Below are 25,020 nucleotides of genomic sequence, written 5' to 3'. Positions count from 1 at the left end.
TGGCACTGCAGCCTGGCTGTAGCAATCTAATCTCGAAAAGGCTTTATTAGTCCAGCTGGGCTTTAAAGCATCCTGTTATCAATAATTAAGTTTTGTTTTTGTTTTAAACATGTCATCAGTTCCTCAAGACCCCTGTAGGCATCCTGCCAATTCCTTAATATTTACACAATAGTACAAAAGTAATTCTTTCCGTAGCGTCTCGCTCTGAGTTCCACTATTTATGTGGTAGCCACTTTGAGTAACCATGCTGGTTTGCAGTGCTGAAAGTGTTTAATCATTTGGCTTGTTGACCCTGTCCATTGTTAAAACCTTTCTGTGCCTTGTTCACTTGCCAAAAATAAAGTCAATTCAATTTTTGTGACTGCTGCTGTCTAAATTAAAGTCTGGGTGTAAGTCATCTTACTTCTACTAGTAGAAGTGGTCGAACTCCTTGAAAATAATCTTTACAAGACGCAGTTTTGAGCTCTGCAGTTGACAGTGATCCTGAGAAACAGTGTTCGCCCTCTTCCTTTTTTCCTTCCCTCTCACCCCTCTATATCTCCAGTGTGATTTAGAAAAATCACCCTTAGCCTGCCTTTGAAAGTGTACAGGTCTTGCTCCATGTGAAGTAACTGGTAGAATATTGTCAAATCCCACTGTTTTTAGTTCAGAAAAATAGTCCTGGATTGCTTAAGTCTGTGTCAGGAAGGAAGAAAGCAAGGGACAATGCAAGCTTGAATTCGTGTAGATATCGAAGTGATGCAGAAGTAATATTGGCATAGGCGACAAGTAATATAGGGAGAAGGTGAAGGGACTGCTGTTCTTTTGAGGATGGAATGTAAGATTATTCTCATACTTGCCATATACAGCTAGATGAGGAATCTCTCTCTCCTCCCTGTCCTCTGGCAGTGAAGGAACCCCACAACATATGGCACAAAAATACTCTTTTAGAGGGTTTGCAGCAGGAATGCATGATTTTCTATTTGCTTAAGTAATGCTTTTTTTCTGTCCAAAACTTTCATTTGGGAATGTAACGTTTAGAATCATATTGACGTTCTGTAGATAGCTAGCAACACCAGCATAAAAATAAACCAGATAGGAAAAACATGGAGCCAGCCTAGATGATCTTGTGAAACTTTATAAGTTAACATTGCAAATCATTATTTGACACCATCCCTCCTGCCCCAAACCTGCAACCAAAATATGGTTTCAAAACTGTTTGCATATTCAGATTTGAAGAGACAGTGAGATAGTAACAGTATTACTTTTGCTGGTTCACAGGGCTCAGCTTTGAATTGTCTTCAATTAAATAGTAACTCTTGTGTGCCTGTATACATGCACATACTACTTTCTGGTAACTATAAAATCTTCCTGAAGCAATTCTGAATTTGAAGATGTGAGTGGAGAATGTGAAGTGCGTTTTTTACTCATCTCTTCTTTGCAGAGTCTTTTAGATCTAAAAACATCTCATGTTTTGTCAATGGACTTAGCTGAGGGAGCTTGCTCCTAACAAGCTTGAAATATGAAGCTTCCTTCTTTTTAGGAGTGAGAAAGGGATTGGAGATGTTCCTCCAAAATCCAAGGCTGGCCAAAGAGAAACAAGGGGAAGGAGGGTTTGCATGCAGAGCTAAGGAAGAGGAGAGTGAGAGGAACACAGAAGTGTATTATATTTCTCTATAATCTAGAACCTGGATAATGTTTGGTTTTGTTCCATAAAATTTTCTATCTCCAGTAATCAGTGCGGACATCTTATTTTCCTAAAGTCTATATCACTTTGCTAAGAATCCTGCATCATCAGGCATGCAACTATCCATTTTACTTCACTTAAAATAAAGCCTGTCTGCCACTCAATTCTTTTTGCTGTTCAATAAGATTAAAATACTCTCTCCAAAATCAAGACCTGTACACTTACGAAATGTCTTAAGTGAAAACCTAGATACGGAAGTGCCCATCTGGTGATGCAAATGGCTATTATTCATGCCTCCTTCAGAAGAATGGTGTTGCAATTTGCTTTTGGTGACTGCCTCAATGTTTCTTCATACAAAATCAAAAATCTTCCTATTATTCCTCTTAATTTTTCCCCTCTGACCTTGAAAATTCAATGTCAAATGCAGATGGAAACATTTGGCTCTGGCCTAGTTTTTGATACTTTAACTATCCTTTAATCTATCAAAAGCAATTGCCCTTTCGTGTTTTATTTGGGCAACACTGACATCTTTTCTTGCTGTGATCCATGTACCCAGTTTCTAGCCTGGTAAAACAAAGAAGAAATGCATGTTCTAGACTCCTGCAAACCAACTGAAAATTTTAGTCCTATAATAGCCCGAGAGAACTGCCCATGCTTATAACTTTTTCTGAAAATCCTGAGCACTTAAAGTTTAGAACTTCACCTTCCCCTATTCCTCTGCACATGGGGACTTGGCCATCTTCTTGTCTTTCTAATACCAAATGGAAGGGACTAGGGGACAGAATTAGCATGTGTTCCAGCTGTTATCTCACTGCAGTCTAGAGTCTGTTGCATTTTATACATCTATTTCCTTATGTTCCTGGGGAGACTGATACCTCCGCACAACTTTGCAATGACTGTCATGCTCTCCAGTGTTATACCTGCTGTGTTTTCACCAAAGCGAAATATTGCTGCAAGCTTTCACAGAGGGAGCTAGTACAAAGTCTCAGCTGTCAAAATATGTCTCGTTTTGAGAGTCTCCCTTCCTGCTTGAAGAGTAGGCTGGAGGGATAGGCTTCAATTTAGAAAGCAGATGTGTAATCTCTTATTATAGTCAATGGAGTCTGGAGAGAAACTCGGCTAACTTGCCGCTAGATCCTCATCTAGGCTGGGCTGAATTGCTCTCCAGGCTCCATTGACTTAATTTCAAAATGTGTTTAGTCTCACCTTCATGGCTTTTGGTAAGAATGTTTGTCTAGAGTGAAGAGGTGAATGAATATTCAGGAACACATTAAAAAACAGGTGAGTTTTGAATGGAAGTTGTTTGCCTATGCACAGTTTTTTCTACACATTTGTGAATTTAAGAACAGTGAAATGTTGTTGAAATACTATGAACAGCTTTTTTCAGATACAAGACATGAGGCTAGATGAATCTTTGGTCTGACACTCTGTACTTATTTTACTGGGACAGTTTATTTCTGATAAGCCCAAAAATAGTGAGTGCTGATATGTCCAGACAGGAAAACAAGAAGAATTTAAGTGATTTTTTGAAGTTTTTTTTTTTTTTTAGTAGAACTAAGAATCAAGATGACTTGTATCTTTTTTTAATCTGCGTTAAGGCCTCTTTTTGCGGAATGTTCTGTAGGCAAAATGTTACTATACTACAAAATAGTTTATGTGAATGTGATTATGGGACTGAGATAGAAGATCATTAACTATCGTATAGGATAAGCTGCTAATATTTTTCAGGACCTAATATTTATAATATTGCAAAATGTTAATATCTCATAATACTTGATTCTGATCAGTAGTTGGTTAATTGCAGCAGATCTAATAGATCTAAATGAAATCAACAGTTTTCTGTAAAATTTAGTACCTCATGGATTTTTGGGATAGATTTTAAGATTCTCGTTTTTACTGCTGTGGTGTATTTCTTTATAAGAAACATAGTCTATCTGTAATCTCTGCTTTTTCCCAATTGAAATCTGCAGAGGTGCTTATGTTAGATCCCCTTGGAGAAAAGCTATTGACAGATATTTCAACAGAAAGTGGAGCTTTCTAAAGGAAAAGGTCCTGTAGAGAAGACAGAGAAGCAGTCTTGCAGTGCTGTATGTTCCTTGATCAACGTTTCTCAGTTTGAAGAAAAAACGAGTTGGTGATGGTAGAGAAGGACAATTAGAGTAATCAAAGTGGTGGAGCAACTATCTTGAGGAGAGGCTAAGAAGGTTGGAACTCCGCCTGAAGAAGTGAAAAGCCTGGGGGGCTGTGGCTATTTATAAAGTCATGTAGGTAGTGGATAAGTTGAATTCAGTTGTTGTTCAGCAAACTTCATGAGACTTGAACTAGCAGGCATTATCTGTAATGAGTAGGAGATCAATTTAAAATGGATAATATTTCTTTATGTAGTAGGTAGTAAACTACTGCTGCTCCTGGAGTTTTGCAGGCAGAGAGTATCAGCAGGTTCAAAAATGGATTAGACAAATTTGTATGCAACAGGCTCATAAAGAAATATTGACAGGGGTATCCAAGGGCACATCTCCAGCACCTGATATAATTAGCGTGGATTCTGAGGAAGTACAAGGGGAATGGATTGCAGAAAAGAACGAGCTTCTGTATTCTTCCTAAGCAACATCATCTGTTGCCACTGTCAGAGACAAAATGCTGGTCTGACCCAGAAAGCCATTTTTTGTATTTGCTGATTTCTGTTTTTTTGATCAACTATTCATTTTTAAAGAACCACTTTTTCCATACAAATTACACTGATTTATCTTCACATGAACTATCCAAAACTGACCGTAGATGTCATTGCTTGCTTCTTTCTTGTTTTACAGTGAATAACCCTATACCTTCCAACTTGAAGTCAGAAGCTAAAAAGGCAGCTAAAATATTAAGAGAATTTACAGAAATAACTTCCAGGAATGGACCTGATAAAATCATACCTCGTGAGTAAAAAAAATGTTTTGATTCAGTTAAAACCTGCTGTTATCCAGTTCTCCCTTGTGTTGAAATCCTGCTCTCTTTACCAATGCCCTCTCTTTTTGCTGACATTTACTTTAAGAGGAATGAAGATCTGGACTCCAATAACTTTTGTGAAAATATTTTGAAAGTAAAGGTGTTCAGTTTGCTGTGTTCTAGAAAGACATTAGTTGCTGAGAGAGGTTGCTTGCGTGTTTACAGCCATAGGGTATCAGCATACGAAAGTTTTCTCTCTGGGGTGAATGGAATCTCTCATGTTCATGACCTGTGTATGACCATTCTTAAGGAAGAACCTTGAATAGTAGATATAGTTCTGGAATATCTGTGTTCATCAGAATTAGCAAGATGAAAACGAGTGAAAGGAAACAGATCATTGTACTTTTCGCCTTTGAGAAAGGCAAGCACTCTTACTTGCTGGTGTCCTTTTTATTTCAGCAATTGTTATTCTATGCTTCTCCTAGAGTCCTCCTTCATCTGGTGCTGCTGGCTGTGGTTTTGGATTTGTAACTATTATGTTCTAGAAGGTCTATAATAAGACTTGCTGGATGATCACATTTTATTTGACACAAACACTGTCTAATGGTATAAGCTGATTTGACTGCTATGTGTCACTGTGATTTAAATTCAGACTTCTCTCCTCCAAAAATCCATAGAGACATGGATGTCAACTCCTCACGACCTTTTTATCTTGCTAAGGGTGTATTTGAATGCAATGTTCATGGCAATAAACAAACTAATTCTGTATGAGCTAACTGGAGTAGCTGAAGCAGTGTCTTAGCTGTGGCAATGTAGGGGTCAGTGCAAGCTAATGTAACCTGTGTCTAGCTTTGTGATTGTTTATGGAGTGGAGGTGCTATTATTCTTTCTTTTTCTTTTTTTCTGGTTTTCTTAAAGCTTTTGCTTTGATTCTTTGACTCTATGTTTGAAATTGTTAAATATAGTTTTATTTTTCCCCTCTCTGAATTTCTCTTAAAAGATTTTTATTAAATGATTTTATTGTTGCAGCCCATGTAATAGCTAAAGCCAAAGGCCTTGCAGTTTTGTCTGTTATCAAAGCTGGATTTTTGGTGACTGCTCGAGGAGGAAGTGGGATTGTATTAGCCCGTCTTCCAAATGGAAGTAAGTGGATGTTTTCTTTTGTACTTCATGGGAGAATTTAAAAATTTTTTTCCATTATTCTTTTTTCACAGCATACAACATAAGATGTGTAAAGAGTCAAGCCTTTGGTTTGAAAGTTGTTTTCAAAATTTTGTACCTGTTGTTGACCAGGTGTAAGTACTTTCAGTATCTTTATAGAAAAATATGTGAACTTCTTAGTGTGAATGAAGTACAAAAATCTGTAGTTTAAAACTCGTTAGAAAAATGAATAATGTCCAATAATGGACAACTGTATGATAAAGACTTTTTGTACATAAGGATTTGTACTTCTTACATTCCTGCTAGTGGAATAAATCAGTATAGTTATGTGGCATCTGCATTCTAGTGGTTGTGAATCTAGTTTTAAATAGAGAACTTGTTAGCATTTTTGAACTCTAAAAATAAACTGAGTCTTTCTTTTAACTTAAGCAAAACTCCTGTTATTTTGTGTTTTGTTTTGTGTGTCAGCCTGGTCTGCTCCTTCTGCAATAGGAATTGCTGGCCTTGGTGGTGGATTTGAAATCGGAATTGAGGTATAATTTTACATTTGAAATACTTTTTAACAACTCCTTTTTGCAAGAAATTAAGATACATTGACAAAGCTATAAATATCGGTGAGATATTGAAATCTATTTTTTGTGTAAATGAACTATTATAAAATTCATTTATACAAGCAAACAAAATGTGTTGGTTTTCTTTTTTTTTTCTTTTTTTTTTTTTTGATCATATCTAATTGCTTGGAGATACTTAAATAAAAATAAGTGACTTAACAGCTATTTCCTTGGTTTTTCACTTCTAGTAGACTGAATTTTTTCCATTGTGGAAAACTTTCAATCGGTGTTCACACATAAGCCAATTGGAATTGATTATAGGTATGCTATATTTAATATTGTATCAAATGCTTTGTTAAAGAGCAGCCAGGGGCTCCATCTGACAAGAGACAGTGAAAGGAATAGAAGGCAGAGTAAAATGGAGTCTAGCTAATACTACTGTACTTCACGCATTTATACTCTACCCAAACTTGATTATTGACTTCACCCTGCACTTTGAGAGCATCAAAACTGGTGGTACCTCTTCTGAAGAAATACTGCAGAAAATGAGCCAATTTCCAGCCAGTAGAAACAGTCAAACAAGGGACTGTAACACATTCAGAGAAATCCTGTTGATCTGAGCCCTGACCATGTGCTCTCTGCTTCTGCTTCCCTTCTCTTCTCGCTCACAGTTTCTTCATCCTAGTTTGTTTCCATCTGTTCCCTTCTTCCTTGCCCTCGTCGTCTTTCCCATCCTTCCCTTTCCTTTCTGTTTAGCTGGTATTCTACTAACTGAAAGGAGTCACTTTCCAAGAGAAAACCAGATGTAGCATTATGCTACCAACAAGATCTCTTAATATGGGCATTTGCTGTTTGGGAGAATCTCTGCATGGCTAATCTGTGTGGTACAGGCCAGTCCCCAATAGGTCTCCTACTGCTAACCACCCATCCATATCCTGGCGACCAGTCATTTAGTACTCGCATCATGAGCAACCGATCAATATTTTGTTGTATCCTCATTGTTCACTGGGTGATCTCAGGTATTATTACTGTGTGCTTTTTAAAAGCTGCTGTGAATACAAAATTATTAATTTTCGTAAGGGCTTTTCTTTGACTTTTATGACTGCAGCATCTGAATGCATTACCAAACATTAATGAGTTTTAGTCCCAGGGTTTTTTATACTTTTTCCCTTTGTGGCAAATGAAACAAACTCTTCTGATGCTTTGACTGATCAATGAAACTTTTCCTCTAATCATCTCCATCTAATATTTTAGAAAATGTAACCATTTACTATTGATTTTTACTAAAATAATTTTAATACACAGAAGCTATTTCTGAGCGGACATTTTTTCTGAACACTGTTGTGTCCTTAGTTTGATATTTTAGTAATTCAGCTTTACAAAGTACTGTTTCCATACTAGCAGTATTGTAACACAATTTTCTTTTCCTACTCTAGGAAATAAATATTGTTCAGAAATATCTAAGTGGCTTAGGAGCCCAGATTCAATTCTGCACTGTTCTAGCCATTTATGAACTTAAACCTTGTGAAAATTGGTTGAATTTTGTTCCTATAGGACAGATTATAGTTAAGTAGTGGTACTTGTGGGTGTTTATAAACCATAAGAAAGGAATCACGGATTTCACAAGTCATAGTATTTACATGTTTTTCACAATAAAATAATTTGGTTCCTCAAATTAAACACTATTTTTTAAATTTATCTAAATGCTTTCAATGCAGCCTTTCTCACTGTGGATTCATTTAGCTTGTTCTCTAAACAAAGGGTCAGAACACTGTTTTTTATCAGAGAAAATAATATAAAATTTGATTTTCAGGATCGTCTTTATGGGTAAGAGGAGGTAGCAGAATCCCAGATGATGTTCTCTCCCTGTTCCTGGATGAAGATAATAACATCAGCTATTTTTCGTTTGGGAAAGGGTGGGGGTTACCATGGGGCTAATAACAAAGAGCTCTCTTACATTGTGTGTACTGGTGGGCCATTCCCCCCCACACACTTTTTTTTTTTTTTTCCAAATAATCTAGTATTTCCTTTCATGTTCCCTGCTGTCACTTTTTGGAATTTGGGGTAAGTTGAAAATTTTTATGAACCCCTGTTTCAATCAAGTCCATCTGATGAAAGATCAGGCACAGTAGTCCTTGAGTACCCAAGTTATGTCTTGAAAAGAAAATCCATCACAATAAGCCTCTAAGACTGTAATCCACTCTGTTGAACTCTGAAACAGATGGTACTGCATCAGTCCCAGGTGTGCCAATTAATTCATCTGTCAGGTTTTTGAGGGTTTTTTTTTTGATGTGTGTTACACATTTACTGAGCTTTGAAATCAGATAGTGTTCCTTATAGGGCCATGCTTGTGTTTGAAAGTTTTCTTTCTTTCTTTCTTTCTTTCTTTCTTTCTTTCTTTCTTTCTTTCTTTCTTTCTTTCTTTCTTTCTTTCTTCCCTTCTTTAGAATGCTTCCTAGTTTGGAAAGAGAGTTATAGGAGAGTTCTACTGAAACTTGTTAATTTAAAGAGAGGTGTAGTTTTACAGTACTGATAGGCATCAGCTTAATATTAGTAGAAATTCTTTTATACATGCATTTTGTGTCACAATCTAGGTAAATAAAGTATTTGAAAAACACAATTTTTTTTTCCATTTTTGGAGTATTCAAATGAAAAATACTTTGTTAGCTCTACAGAGATTTGCTTTAATAATTTCTTGAAGAAATGGGCTACATGTCATAAATTCAAGGCTCAAGAAAATTATGTATAAATTTATATGTGTTAAAATTATTTTCTGTCAAGAAAATGAAATTCTCTTGATAGTGAGAAAATCTGTATTTTCTTTTGTAGTTGCTTATTCTTTAGACAGACAAATAAATAGTTTTTGTTTGCTGTGTTATTCTTTGCCATTATTATTACTTAGATTATGGAATGCTAAAAATGATTTTCTTAATCTGATCTCTCTTCACCTCTGAGAGTGCATTCATAATTGTTTCTAAAAGCTATATAAGATAAAAATTTGTTAGTCAGAATATTCTGATAATCAGGATATCCCGTTAAAACTGTTCTTATCACATATTGTCCACATCAGCACTTTAAAAAAAAATTAAATGAATTTTTAGTTTCAAAATGTCTTGCAGAAAGAGAATCAACTTTATGAAAACTGTTTCAAAAGAATTCTTTGCAAGAAGCCTGAAAGACTGAGAGTAGAATGAGAGATTCTAACTTCCATTAAAAACTTGATAAATCTGGAGTTAGTTTTTATTTGGGGGAAGGAAATATCTTGTATGCTTTCACGTATTTTCCCACAAAACAGAAAATTCTTCTCTCATGTAATTCTAACTTTCTTCTTGAAAAGCATAGCATTTTTATTTGATATTTTTATAGGTTTCAGACTTAGTAATAATATTGAATCATGAGAGAGCAGTAGAAGCTTTTGCTAAAGGAGGCAATCTTACACTTGGAGGAAATCTTACTGTGGCAATTGGACCTCTGGGGAGGTGAGTAAATTATTTTCCTAATATAAAGTAGATTTAAATATAAAAAACAGTTTCTAAAGCTGCTTAAACATTCATAAGGCTTTCTTTGACATATTTGGATAAACTGTATAGCCTGTATGTTGACTGGACTAATTGTTTTCTTGTGTTACGCCTTTTCAGTCTGTTGCTGCCTTTTTCTGTTTTAGATAAAGGCATTCATTGGCAGAAGCAACCTGTTCTGAGGTATATTCTCTCTTTAATGTCTGTTCTTTCCTCTGAACAAATTAGACAGAAACAAAGTGAAACTTTTGCAAGAGACTGTTGAAAGCTGGTCTCAATAAAGAGCATAGGTGCTACAGTGCCTAACTCTGAATTATTATTTTCATTGATCTGTGGGCACATACTTTCTGTCACCTCAGTCTAACTGATAGTAAATAAAAAAAATACACCAAATAATTACTTCTAAAGCTTAAATGTGTTAAGCCAGCTCAATGTGAAGAATCATAGAACAATTTAGTTTGCAAGGGACCCCAGGAGGTCTGTAATCCAACCTCCTGCTCAAAGTGAGGTCAACTATGAGATCAGACCAAGTTGCTCAGGGCTTTATTCCGGTCAGATCTTGAAAGCTTCCAAAGATGGAGATTGCACAACCTCTCTGGGCAACCTGCTCCACTGCTTGGCTGTTCTCAGGATGAAAAAGTTTTGCCTTATGTCCAGCTGAAAAATCTTTTGTTTCAGTTTACATCCGTTGCCTCTTGTCCTTCCACTATGCATTGCAGTAAAGAGCCTGGCTTTGTCTTGTTGATTACCTCCTCATAGGTACTGGAAGGCTGCTGTTAGGTCCTCCCAATCCTACTCTTCTCCATTCTAAAAAAGCCCAGTTTCCCTCAGCCTCTTCTCACGTGTCATTTGCATCCTGATGTTTTTGTTCTTTTGATGAAGTTTTTACTGACATTTGTCATCTTTACAGACAAAAAAAAGGGTACAATGATACCTATTCTGCAGACAAGATAGATTTGTGGATGTGGGGAGGGCAGTGGATTTCTTCTGTCTTGACTTGTATCCAAGTTGAAACATCATGGTTTAGGTGGGAATCTAGCAAATGGGTGAGAAAACAGATCAGGAGGCTCAAAGAATAGCACTAAATGATTCATGCTTTACCTGGAGGCCAGTGGAGTTCCTCAGGAATCTACTCAGGGACCTCTCTACTTAATATCTTTATCTGTGACTTGGAGGAGGAGAGGTGTTACACCCTCTTCAAGTTTGTAGATGACTCCAAACCAGGAGGTGCAGTCAATACACTTCAGGGCAGGGCTGCCGTTCAGAGGGTTCTAGTCAGTGAAGAGGAAATATCCAACAGGAAACCTTGTGAAATTAAACAAGGACAGATGTGAAGTCCTGCCCCTGGATTGGATGAACCCTCTGCAGTGGTACAGGATGGGGCATCATGGGCTGAATAGCTGCTCTGCTGAAAACACCTGTGAAGGACCACAGGTTACCCATGAGTCAGCAGTGCACCCTGACAGCAAGGGCAGCTAACAGCACAGGGAGCTGTGTCAACAGAAAGGAAGTGAGTATTCCCCTTGGCACTTTATAGACTGAACCCAGAATGTTGTGTCCAGTTTCAGCCCTGTAATACAAGAAAGATGTTGATGAACCTGTGTGTGTCCAGCACAGTGCCACAAAGATGGCCAGAGGCCTGGCATATGTGAACTCTGAGGTCAGCCTGGAAGATGGGCTTGTTTAGCCTGGAGGGGTAAAGGCTTTGGGGCACCTAATAGCAGCTTTCTAAGAGGCTACATTCCCAAGACCAGATTACTCAGACAGACCCAGTTCTTTACTGAGGTGCCTGGCAGAAGAACAAAAGACAGTAGTCATAAATTGAAACAAGGGAGTCCCTGACTAGATATTAGGGGAAAAAAATCACTATGAGTATAATTAAGCATGGAAACAGGTTGCTCAGAGTGTCTGTGGAATCTACATACTTGAAGGTTTCCAAAAACTAGCTGGACAAAGTCCTGAGCAACTTGATTTTAATTTTATATTGTACTTGCTTTGAGCAGGAAGTTGGACTGGATGACCTCCTGTAGTCCCTTCAAACTTAAAATATGTGATCCTGTGTAGGACAAACGCTGTAATCCTCCAACTCTACTGAGCTCTAATAAGGCCTTAGTTAAAATATTTTGTGCAGTTTTTGGCACCACAAAATCAAGACAGATTTGGATGTGTTGGATAGAGTTCAAAACAACAACAAACGTAATCAGGGCTTTTTAAAGCACGATCTATGAAGAATGACTGAAGAGCTGATTAAAGAAGAGAAGACTAAGGTGTGATAATGTCTACAAATGCATAAATGGCTGCAAGAAAGAGGAAAGGAATAAAGCAGTCATCTCTGTCCGTAGCAGACAAGATAAAAATAAGATTAAATTGCAGTAAGAAAGATTTCTTGAAGGCTGAGGAAAAAACTTTGAGTAATAACAAATTTGTCTATGGAAAGTGTGGAATCAGTGTCATTGGAAGATCATGTCAAACAAGCAACCAATCAGAATTTGGTATGTATATTATGTCCTGACTTGTAAATTTTTAATGGTCTTCTGAAATCCTCATGGTTAGAGTTCTGACTTCTGAATGCAAGAGGAGGTCTAATGTAGAGTGTTCACAAAGCAACATTATCTGGTGCTTCAGAGGAAATGTTATCACACAAGATAATCGTTTTGTCCTGGATCTTGTCTGAGATGAGAATTGAAAGTGGATTTCAGGTGTGGCCCAGTAATATGTTCAATAGAGTACATAAGAACAGAGAAAAGTAAAATTCTCTCTGACTTCTGTGAATGCTTGCAAATTATTTCTGACAACTGGTAGGATTAGAATAAGAAGACAATTGCTGTTCCTGTTGTAAAGCCATATTGAAGAATATCAAGCAAAACTTTTTTCCTTCTTCTAGAAACTTAGAAGGGGATGTCGCCCTGAGAAGCTCTGCTGCCGTCTATACATACTGCAAATCTCGAGGACTGTTTGCAGGTGTATCTCTGGAAGGAACTTGTTTAATTGAAAGGAAAGAAACTAATCGCAAGTAAGTTCCCTTCAAATTTAGAAGGTTCAGCAAATGAATAGTGACACAAGGAATAAGGACATTCAGCTGGGAAAAAATTAGTATGTTTTGAGAATATTATGTGCTGAGTTTAGGGTTTCTTGAGGGGTGTGGATGTCTTTAATTTGGACAACATGCAAAGGATATTGAGAATATGCTGAATGTTTAAGGAGATCGTGTATTGGAGAAGATAGCTATAGAGAAATTTACCACATAATGACAAATATTTTTTTAAAGCCACTCAAAAAAATCTTGTTTAGAGCCTCAATGAATCTTGAGCTTGGGAAAATCCTCTCTTTATGTAGTGTTTCTTCCTTTGTGCAGCTTATTAAGGCTTGAAATCCAAGGCACCTCTGAGAGGGTGGAGACACGTGAAACAGCATACTGCAGATCCTAATACTTCAGCCAAACAATTCTGAAAATCTAGATTAGTAACTACTATGTATCTGTTGCCTTGTATGTTTATGAAAACTTTGATTCTGCTAATATTAGCAAAGACTAATACTACTTCTAGTGACAGCATGTCAGTAATTTTCAGCTTTCTTCATTCATAAAATTGCAGTTTTACTGTTCTACTGCATCATTAAGGAATTTTACTGCATTGTTAAGGAATTTATTGCAACGCTTTGTAAAAGTGGAATGCATTTCTTCAGTTCGGTATGTGATTAGTTTTCTAATGCTCTAGTTAGTGTATGCCAGATGACCATAAACCAAATATTACTGGCAAAAAATAGTGTGAAATAAGGTAGGCATTCAAGTTTGCTGTAATTATTTATCATTCAAAATTTATAGTGTTGAACTACTACTGTCATTTCTCAATAGATGATCAGTATGAGAAATGTGGTGGGGGGAGCATTTCACAGAATCACAGAATTGCTGAGGTTGGAAGGGACCTCTGGAGATCATCTAGTCCAACCCCCCTGCTCAAGCAGGGTCACCTAGAGCACATTGCACAGGATTGCATCCAGGCGCGTTTTGAATATCGCCAGAGAAGGAGACTCCACAACCTCTCTGGGCAACCTGTGCCGGTGCTCTGTCACCCTCACAGTGAAAAAGTTTTTCCTCATGTTCAGATGGAAGCGTCTGTGTTTCAGTTTGTGCCCGTTGCCTCGCGTCCTGTCGCTCGGCACCACTGAAAAGAGTCTGGTCCCATCCTCTCGACACCCTCCCTTCAGATACTTGTACACATTGATAAGATCTCCTCTCAGCCTTCTCTTCTCCAGGCTAAACAGGCCCAGCTCTCTCAGCCTTTCCTCATAGGAGAGATGCTCCAGTCCCCTAACCATCTTTGTAGCCCTTCGCTGGACTTGCTCCAGTAGTGCCACATCCCTCTTGTACTGGGGAGCCCAGAACTGGACGCAGTACTCCAGATGTGGCCTCCCCAGGGCTGAGTAGAGGGGGAGAATCACCTCCCTCCACCTGCTGGCAACACTCTTCCTGATGCACCCCAGGAGACCATTGGCCTTCTTGGCCACAAGGGCACATTGCTGCCTCATGGTTAACTTGGTGTCCACCAGCACTCCCAGGTCCTTCTCGGCAGAGCTGCTTTCCAGCAGGTCAACCCCCAACCTGTACTGCTGCATGGGGTTATTCCTCCCTAGGTGCAGGACCCTGCACTTGCCTTTGTTGAACTTCAGGAGGTTCCTCTCCGCCCACCTCTCCAGCCTGGCCAGGTCCCTCTGAATGGCAGCACAGCCCTCTGGTGTATCAGCCACTCCTCCCAGTTTTGTATCGTCAGCAAACTTGCTGAGGGTGCACTCTGTCCCTTCATCCAGGTCATTGATGAAGAAGTTGAACAAGACTGGACCCAGTACTGACCCCTGGGGGACACCGCTAGCTACAGGCCTCCAACTAGACTCTGTGCCACTGATCACAACTCTCTGAGCTCTGCCATTCAGCCAGTTCTCAAGCCACCTCACTGTCCACTCATCCAGCCCACACTTCCTGAGCTTGTCTATGAGGATGTTCTGGGAGACAGTGTCGAAAGCCTTGCTGAAGTCAAGGTAGACAACATCCACTGCTCTCCCCTCATCTACCCAGCCAGTCATTCCATCAGAGAAGGCTATCAGATTGGTTAAGCATGATTTCCCCTTGGTGAAGCCATGCTGACTACTCCTGATCACCTTCTTGTCCTCCACATGCTTGGAGATGGCCTCCAGGATGAGCTGCTCCATCACCTTTCCAGGGATGGAGGTGAGGCTGACTGGCCTGTAGCTCCCTGGGTCCTCCTTCTTGCCCTTTTGGAAGACTGGGGTGACATTGGCTTTCTTCCAGTCTTCAGGCACCTCTCCTGTTCTCCAGGACCTTTCAAAGATGATGGAGAGTGGCTTAGCAATGACATCCGCCAGCTCCCTCAGCACTCGTGGGTGCATCCCATCAGGGCCCATGAATTTGTGGGTGTCAGGTTTGCTTAAATGATCTCTAACCCACTCCTCCTCCACCAAGGGAAAGTCTTCCTTCCTCCAGACTTTCTCTCTTGCCTCCAGGGTCTGGGGTTCCTGAGGGCTGGCCTGAGCAGTAAAGACTGAAGCAAAGAAGGCATTCAGTAACTCTGCCTTCTCTGCATCCTTCGTCACCAGGGCACCCACCCCATTCAGCAAAGGCCCCGCATTTTCCCTAGTCTTCCTCTTGCTGCTGATGTATTTGAAGAAGCCCTTCTTGCTGTCCTTGACATCTCTTGCCAGATTTAATTCCAAACGGGCCTTAGCCTTCCTCGTCACGTCCCTGCATACTCTGACAACGTTCCTATATTCCTCCCAAGTGGCCTGTCCCCCTTTCCACTTTCTGTAGACTTCCTTCTTCTGGTTGCGTTTTGCCAGGAGCTCCTTGCTCATCCATGCAGGTCTCCTGCCTCCTTTGCTTGACTTCCTACTCATAGGGATGCACCGCTCTTGAGCCTGGAGGAGGTGATGTTTGAATATTAACCAGCTCTCTTGAACACCCCTTCCTTCTAGGGCCCTCACCCATGGGATTCCTCCAAGTAGGTCCCTGAAGAGGCCAAAGTTTGCTCTCCTGAAGTCTAGGGTTGCAGTCCTACTTGGTGCCCTGCCTCTTCCTCGCAGGATCCTGAACTCCACCATCTCATGGTCACTGCAGCCAAGGCTGCCGCCGACCTTCACATCTCCAACCAGTCCTTCTTTGTCTGTTAGTACGAGGTCCAGCAGCACACCTCTCCTTGTTGGCTCCTCCACCACCTGTGTCAAGAAGTTGTCACCAATGCTCTGCAGGAACCTCCAGGACTGTTTGTGCCTAGCTGTGTTGTCTTTCCAGCAGATATCGGGGTGGTTGAAGTCCCCCATGAGAACCAGGGCCTGGGATCGTGAGGCTACTTCCAGCTGTCTGTAGAAGGCCTCATCGACTTCCTCTTCCTGATCAGGTGGCCTGTAGTAAACACCCACAACAGTGTCACCCATGCTAGCCTGCCCTTTGATCCTTTCCCATAAGCTCTCGACTCGCTCTTCATCCACCCCTAGGCACAGCTCAATACATTCCAGTTGCTCTCTCACATAAAGAGCAACTCCACCACCTCCCTTTCCTGGCCTGTCTTTCCTAAAAAGCACGTAGCCATCCATGACAGCACTCCAGTCATGTGAGCTATCCCATCATGTCTCTGTAATGGCAATGAGATCATGGCCCTGCGACCGCACACAGATCTCTGGTTTTTCCTGTTTGTTCCCCATGCTGCGTGCATTGGTGTACAGGCATTTCAGGGAGGTGATCGAGCATGCAGGTTTCCCAGGAGGGGTAAAAGAGGGTCCTCCATAGCCACATCCCATGCGCACTTCCCTGGCTGCATTCACCTGTTGGAGGCATCCTGACTTGAGCAGTCTTTTGCCAACTACCCTGGCACTATAACTCTCCCCTTCCCCCATCTTTCCTAGTTTAAAGCCCTCCTTACCAGGTTGGCCAACCTGTTGGCAAAGACCCGCGTGCCCCGCCTCGTGAGGTGGATCCCATCTCTCCCCAGCAGTTGTCGATCTTCAAACAGGGTCCCATGGTCATAGAAACCAAAACCCTGTTGCCAACACCAGCGGTGCAGCCAGTCGTTAACCTGGAAAGTCCGTCTCCTCCTCCTCTCATCCATCCCCCTCACTGGCAGGATTGAGGAGAAGATGACCTGGGCTCCCAGACCGTTGACCACCATCCCCAGAGCTCTGAAATCCTGCTTGATGGTCTCCAGTTTGCCCTTGGTGTCATTGGCGCCCACATGGAAGAGCAGCAGTGGGTAATAGTCTGAAGCATGGATGAGCCTAGGCAGTCTTTGCATGACATTTCTCACACGAGCCCCCGGCAGGCCACAAACCTCTCTAGACATGAGGTCAGGTCGGCAGATAGATGCCTCCGTCCCCTGCAGCAGGGAGTCCCCCACAACAATCACCCACCGCTTCTTCCGGGCGTTCCGGCAGGGCACAGGGTCTGTTGTCCTAGGTACTTCCCTTGCAGCCATGCCCATCTCCTCCTCATGCTGGAGGGCACTAAACCTGTTCTTCAGCTTCAGGTCTTCAGGAGGAGTAGGAGCCTTTCTCCTCCCACGAGCAGTGACCAGTTTCCAGTCTTCTTCTACGATGTTATGATGTACCGTTTCACACGGCACAGAGCCCTCTGGCAACTCCACTGCTGTGGGGGGTTGGGACTCCTGAAGCTGCACAGTCTCCGAGAATACCCTGTCTATCACTTGCTCTGCTTCCCGGATGCTGCGCAGCCTACTGACCTCCTCCCGTAACTCCCTTACCTGACGACACAGCTCGCCAACAGCAGCACACCTCCTGCAGGAGAGCTGACTGCCAGCCCAGGCCTCCCGGAGAGGCCCCAAGCACTCCCTGCAGCCTGAGACCTGTAGATCCGCATCTACTGTCAGAGGGTCAGTCTGGGTCCCAGCCTCTGACACAGCAACTCCAACAGCTACTGGGGAACGTGCTGTACGGCGTGTCACAACCATACCTGAGGAAGCGTACACCACAGGGAACAGAAACAAAGGTTCCTTCGCGCGCCCTTCTGCGCGAACTGCTGCGCAAACTGCTGCGTCTGTTCGCTGCCTCTGTTAGCTGCGCTCCATTTGCACCAAATGAAGTTATCTAGATACTGAAATGTGATGGCAATGAAATATTTGGTATCTTTTGTTTTGTATCAGGTTTTATGGGCAGGATATTCGTGCTAGTGCAATCTTATTTGGTGATGTGCCTTTTCCTGCTCAAGCAGAAGATCTTTATGAAACTCTAGCATCCTTCACTGAAGTATATGAAAATGAAGAGCAAAAGAATAATCCAGGAAAAGCTGTAAGAGAACAAAGAAGGGTTTGTCTGTCTCTTTCTCCATATAGGCTTTTTCTGTTGTCGAACTGTTTATAGTCAGTTGTAATGATAATGTTGCTATTTCTGTGGCATTCCTAGGATCTCTATTGGATGCCTACAAATGTAACTCATAGCAGAAACTTCATGTGCTTAACATGTTCATTCAAGTATACTCTTCACTATTGTCATAGTAGCCTTTTCTGGATGAGGATGTTGCTCTTCTTGCTTTGCATCCTCTAAACTATATATGTCCTTGTTTTTAGATCAGTGCATAACCAAATCTGAGATTTGATTAGAAAAGTTTTTTCCAAGTATTCTTAATCAAGTTAATCTGTAAATAATGAGCATACCAGATTTGATGTGAATACTCTTTTAACTTTTTCTACTTTTTCAGTCTCCTATTCAAACTTAGAACAATCGTATTTAAGATAAATATAATGCTAAGAACTGTAGAACATGATTTTTTTTCTGCAGGGTTGATGTTACTGATAGTCTATCTTGTACTTTCATCTTTGTTAACTTCACAGTGAATTATACTACAGTTATCTATAAATATTAATTTTGTAGTTTTCTTCTCGAATTCACACAATTTCAGTGCAAAAAGAGTAATTTTTAGTGTAACTTGACATACCTGTACACTTTGAAGTTGCAGTGTACTTCCAGGCGTGATGCAACTTATTTTAAAATTTGTATATTTTAGGTAAATAACCCACCTGCTAGACCATCATCAAGACCAGAGCCACATAAGCCCTCTGTTAGGCCAACGCCACCAGGTTAGAAGATCTTTTGATAAGGGTTAGTTTATTGCTGTATATAAAAACAGAGCATTAAAACTGATGAACATTATACTATTCTTACAGTAGTAGCTGTCTATATTCAGGGTTTTTTTAATACTCTTCCTTGGACAAACACAGGTTGGGATAGTTCCATGAGTGAGAAAGGGTAGAGTTTGTGCTTTATTTTTTCTTCACCTTTTGGTAAATTTATTAATCTGGTTTCTAATGATAGTGTGGACATTTCTATAGCAGATATCTATAACAAACCTTTTCTATCTGACAGTTTTGCTACAGAAACAGTGTTTGTGTAGTTACAAAAATATATAATAGCTCAAAGGGAGCATTAATGTTTATTGTACACATAAAAGCTCCTCTAGTACAATGAAACTTCTTAGCAAAAAGAATAATCCTACTAAAAACTTTTGGCTTATAGAAAACTAGGTTCCATTCTAGTTTGTCGTTATATTTGAATAGATGGATGGAGTTCTAATAGTTGAGCAGGGGGGGCAGAGTTTTGTCTCCATAACAATTTCTTTGCCAGAGTTTTCTCATCAGAAGTGAGGCTTTACTGCAGTTCCTGTTGTTAATTTGATGTATTTCTCTGGACAAGGATATGAAGCACAGTCCTTATTTCTTTCACCAGTACTGCTCCTTAGATAACTTCAATCATTTTTTAACTATTAAACATATATTTGAAAAGCAGTGTACAAAATATAACAGTGTATGTTGGCATATCATGTAACTTGCTATTAAATCTTCTCTTACAGCTAAAAAGAATTCAAACAAACTTTATCCTGAACTTCCAAATGATTATGGCTCTGCAGGTAAGTACTGAGCTTATGCCTATTTTATTAATTAATTATTAATTATTAATTAATTTTATTAATAATCTGAGAAGTCCTGTAAGTAATTTGGAAAACATCTAACATCTGTGCATGGGTATTTTTCTTTATTATCCGTGTGTTAAAATAAGATTCCTTTGTTGTATACTCTCCCGAAAATATTTCATAAAAGTGATTCTTATTCCCTGGCTTTACATTCCATCAAAGATGAGTCCTGTGTTCTTTTTTTGAATGGCAAAAGTCCTTTTTCTTTATTCAGTGTGCTCTAAAAGAGCACTGAAAGTAGTAAAACAGTATTTCACTTTTCAACCTAATTGAAGTAAAAAAGAAAGCTGATATAACAAGCTTGTGTCCAATTCCTTATGCAAGGTATGATAACTCCTGTTTTAATTAAAAAGTACCTCCACAGGTCGTATCTGATTACTGGCATAAACATAGATTTCCATTTCAGTTTTACCCTTCCTGGTTTTTTTTGTACTGAACTGAGATAACTCTGCATTATACCAAAAAGCTATTGCTTGTTCAGTGTTCTATTCTGACTCTCTTTTGAGCTTAAAGAAAAAACAGGCAATTTCAGTTTTACCTCTAATTAATATAGAATCTGATTCTGTAGTATTCACAGTATAACTCTGGGATTGTGGGTCCCATCATCTGGAAACTTAGGGTGTCCGTTAGAAAAAATGTTATGATCGAGTGGCTGTGTTCATTTAGCTTCCGTCGTGTTTTTTTCCATTAAAAAAGTGTCTTGTCTTTCAAAATGTGTGTGTAAGATTTTTGTGTATAAATATGAATATATATTTGGATATGTACACACATTTTATCATTTACACAATTTGAAAATATCACAAAAGATCTCTTTATTTTTAAAGATTGAGTTAAAATGAAGCTTGATAATTGATTACAATAAAAGTCTAAATCAGGCTAACTGAATGCTATGATTTAACATAGTATTTAACTTCCATTGTCTCAAACAGAAACTCATAATGGCTGGAAAAGGCCAAACTCATAAATGTATCTTTCATAGCTTGATTCATGCAATTAGAGATTTTCACTAAAAATGTAAGATAAGTTATATGTGGATTCTTAAAGATTTCTAGAAATACACAAGAGAACAAGATGCAGTAGGATCTCCTGAAAGAAATGTTCTCTTACAGTAAATTTTCATTTACCTTCCAAACTTAAAATGGGGTATTTTGCCTTGCATTGCAGGTTGTATTTCCATAGTAACACTTCGCATACTGTCTGTACCCATAGAAGTGCTATGTGTCTCTAAAGACTAAATAGTTGTTCTTTTCCAAGAAAAGGTTCAAGTCAGTTCTCTTGCATGTCTGCTAGCACCATTGCCTATGTGCATGTTGACGGGATACTGGAACAGAGTTACAGCCCCTTTCTCATCAGTACTAGAGTTTGTTCTTGTGCTGGGTCGTGGCAGAGAAGTAACCTTAAGGTTCCTGTCAGTAATCTCTTTCTGCCTGTTTATAGTCCAGCTGATTTCGAGAGAGCCTAGCAATTAAAACTTGTACTAGCCAATTTTTATTGCAGGATTAGTTGCTGCGACTAATAGTCTACAATGACCTGAAAAAAACCATTCAGCACTTCTTGGTTCTTTCCAGTTAAAAAAAAAAAAACAAAAAAAAAGACAGTTATTGGAAAACTAACCAAAAACTGCATAAAACTGATCTTCAGAAAGCTACATTTTAGATATAGCTGCCAGTGCAGGGGTAGGTTTTAATATTTAGTAACAAACTTGTCTGTGATGCCAATAGTAAGGAGTTAAGGGTTCTTTATTTTGGGTTTTTGTTACAAGTTTTTGATTTTGCAGTTATAAAAGTAGCAGGAGGGTTGAAACGTTGATTCTTTTCATTAGGTGGAAGAAAAGCAAGACTTGCAGATGAAACATTTTTAATTATATTTTATGTAGACTTGAATTATCTAGATGAGAAATGTAATATAACCCATTTCAAGCACAAGAAAAATGTAAAATGAAAACCATGTTTTTCTAAACTGATATTGTGATACTTGACTCTGATGCAAGTAGAGCTTTTTTATGTAACTGAGTAATACTTAAGGTAATGCATTTAGTTTTAAAATGATGTTCAGTAACATTTTTATATATTTCCAGAAACTTGAAAATAACACAAATTTCAGGGTTTTTTTTTTGGGGGGGGGGTTGTTTTTTTTAAGGGAGAGACCTTTTACAATTCTGAAAACAGCTGATAGGTTACTGTGATTCAGTGGAGTGTAAAGGATTTGGGGAAACTGAAATCTTTAAGGTTTCTTTGAACCTTCCAATACCAACATATGTGATAACTTTCAGAAATAACCAGTTCTACATATGGAAATCAGGAAGAAAGCTTTGAATAGCTTATTCTTTCTATATCTTCTTTTTACAAAAAATATCATTTTGGCTATTCGTCTTTTTACCTTGTAGAAGAAGCTATACTAAAATAGTGTGTCATGTCAAGTCAAGCTGCCAGGAAGCAAAATTAGTGGCCAGTTAATACTGGAAGAATGATCCCACAGGCTCCAATTTCAGGCATGTCTCATGAAGCATTATACATGCTATAGGAAACCTGACACTTTTATCCAGACTGGATACATTGAAAATGGATTTTTCAGCAAGATATTGCAGTATGAAGTTTCTACAGTAGTGGAGATTTTTTAAGAGACTGTTCAGATAAAGAAATTGGATTTGCTTGCAAGTATGATAGCCCATGCCTCCTCCCCTACTAGAATTAGGGATTTGCAACTTAATTTTTGTACTTGTCACCATACAAAATTATATATACAACCTGTATGTCATATATAAAAGGACTGACTCATCTTTCCAAGCTTTATTACCATTACTTTATCTGATTAGAAGGTTTCTGCAGGGTGTTCTGCCACATCGCTAATCTAAATGACCCGTGGCTTTTTAGAAGACTACTTGAGCATTGTAACCTCATGATAAAAGTTTGTTTTACTAGAACATGTCTTCAGATGCTTTACAAGCTTGACAAGCTATCAACCTTGTCAAACTAGAATGATACATAATCCTAGATCTTAGTTTATCAGAGTGTTTTCTAATTATTTTTGCTTGGAGTTCTGCCATAGAGCAGCAAGCAACCAAAACTGTAGAATAAATGGTTCCTGGCTATTGTCCTAACAGGTTGCTGAATACTGTACAATTCTGGAAGTACTTTAGTGATGTGCTTTCTCAGCTCAACTGGTAGCAGCAGTAAATAGCCATCTGCTAGTAAAAGTTATGCTCCTAGATTTGGTTCATTTATAAGCTGTAAGAGCTGGGTTAAAGTGAATGTTTGGGAGAACTGAATCATTAATGGACAGTTAGTTTGGGGTCAGAAGTCAGATTTTTTCAGCTTTTCTTCAGCCAATCTGAAAAAGATTGGTTTGTGTGTTTGGAAAAGAAGCATTTGAAACTGTCAAGATGCTGAAACAATTGGAAAACAAACTTGAGGGAGGAATGGGGTTGAAAATGTAAAAAATCTTTTCCTTCCACATGCTGTTTATTCACAATACTCAAAAATTATTACCAAGCAGTTCATGGACTTGATATTTTTTCTTTCCTTTCCTGTTACTACTGTGATCATTTCAGGAGGACTGTGACTGTAGAAGAGAGCTGTTTGCATTAAACATTGGATGTTTAATGGCTTTAAGGTATTTAATGTAGGCTTTTGATTGCTACTCTTGTCCCTGAGAGAACTGTCTTAAGCTGAAATACTAAAAAATAGTTTCCAAAAGATTCTACAGAAAGCACTGTTCAGTTGTAGTAGCCCTTTCAATATTTTCTGTGCAAAAAGCTTGACAGGTATATCACCTTTCTGAGTCTTGTTCTCTGGCCTTGAAAATGCATGCTTGCTAGTGTTTTTCTGCCTCCGCTCAGTAACATGTTGCCTTTCAGGATTATTTACAAATAAGAGAGTGGGTCTATGGGTACAATACTATAAGACAAAACACTGTCCCCAGACATGTAAGCATTTATCTTCATAACAGTATGATTTTGTGTCATAATTTGAAAATATTAATGATGCTGTTTACATCTTTTAAGCTGTCATACAGTTTGCTTAAGAAACCCATAAGAACTTGTGCTTATAAAGCCTAAATGTTCAGATTTTTTTGTTTCTCTAAGAAACACTGGCTTTCTTACCTTCCATACGTACTTAAACCTAATTTTTTTAAATTAATTTTATCCTAGGGAAAATGTGTGCCCTCTTCTTTTTGACTTGGGAACTGATTAAAGTTATCTATCTGCAGGCATTGAATTCTTAAGATTGTTATGCAGAAAATCATTACAGATAAACTCAATTTGAGTAAACTTTGAAAGAATAAGAATCTAAACTATAACTTTTTTTTCATGTGAAACTTTACATTTTGAGGATACTATGAAAATATTAACGGATCCTCACTGCATCATTAAGCATGTATTTGTATTCTTATATACTGAAAGAAGTGCTATACAAAACCTACTGATGAAGAGAAGCTGAAATAGACAGAAATTTACAACCTTTTTAAGAAGCTGAAAAATTTGCTTTTTTCGATGATAGTTTGAGTAATTTGTCAGCCCCATTATTAAAAATTCATGCTTTCCCATATGAATTTGTCTGCAGCTTTGGACATTGATGGTTGTTATGGCTTTCTTCACTAGACTGAAGAGCCCTGTCTTACCCAAAGGTTCCCCCTCCCATTCCCTTTGAGACACTTACATGTTGTAATCAAATCACCTCTTGATCTTTCTTGATCTTCGTTTTGATTGCTAAACAGATTGAGTTCCTTCAGTCTTGCGTAAGACATTTTCTTTTCCTCTCAAATTTTAAATAATGTTACAGATAGCAAATTCTGAGACGTGAACTCCCTGAGATCAGTAGGATTTGGGCTCTTAAAAAACATTGTGAATTTGGACCAAACTCCACTCCTTACTCAATTTGCTATTCCCTGTTAGAACAGTTTGGACAATATTAACCCTTTTTGACCAGGCAGTACCAAGGGTTTGTGGTAAACTCAGCTTATGCTTACTAAATCCTTCTCAGAGTTGCATCTTTCCATGGTTACAGTTCTCCAAGAATCGTGTCTGGTCTGATTCTCTATAATTTTGGAGGTGCCAGAATGCCTTCTGTGATCTCAATGTTTCTTTCAATAATCTCTTGAGTGCCAGATGGTTCAGTACATATATGAAAATTTGTTTGCTGTGAGAATTTCAAGGAACACCTTTATGCCTCCTTAAATATTCCTTGGCAAGATACATTTAGGGGCTGT

General features: G+C 39.0%; 1 protein-coding gene across 4 annotated transcripts in view; it reads left to right on the top strand.

Annotated features, from left to right (window-relative positions):
- SH3YL1 (SH3 and SYLF domain containing 1) overlaps positions 1-25,020 on the top strand; it is a 54,994-nt gene that overhangs the window by 9,200 nt on the left and 20,774 nt on the right. For 2 of the 4 annotated variants that reach the window (XR_010883835.1, XR_010883836.1), the window contains exons 2-10: positions 4,477-4,587; positions 5,627-5,740; positions 6,227-6,291; positions 9,676-9,788; positions 12,712-12,840; positions 17,990-18,152; positions 18,850-18,922; positions 19,693-19,749; positions 23,363-23,424. Coding sequence is in view for 2 of the 4 variants with exons in the window: in XM_067294247.1 (XP_067150348.1) it covers positions 4,477-4,587; positions 5,627-5,740; positions 6,227-6,291; positions 9,676-9,788; positions 12,712-12,840; positions 17,990-18,152; positions 18,850-18,922; positions 19,693-19,749 (825 nt within the window). In the remaining 2 variants the exon portion in view is untranslated. The remainder of the gene's footprint in view (positions 1-4,476; positions 4,588-5,626; positions 5,741-6,226; positions 6,292-9,675; positions 9,789-12,711; positions 12,841-17,989; positions 18,153-18,849; positions 18,923-19,692; positions 19,750-23,362; positions 23,425-25,020) is intronic. The other 2 variants (XM_067294248.1, XM_067294247.1) reach the window with 2 other exon arrangements.

Source organism: Apteryx mantelli, chromosome 3, assembly GCF_036417845.1.
Source record: "Apteryx mantelli isolate bAptMan1 chromosome 3, bAptMan1.hap1, whole genome shotgun sequence".
Taxonomy (NCBI): Eukaryota; Metazoa; Chordata; class Aves; order Apterygiformes; family Apterygidae; genus Apteryx; species Apteryx mantelli.
The sequence above is the reverse complement of the archived record's forward strand: the minus strand, read 5'-3'. Positions and strand labels throughout refer to the sequence as shown.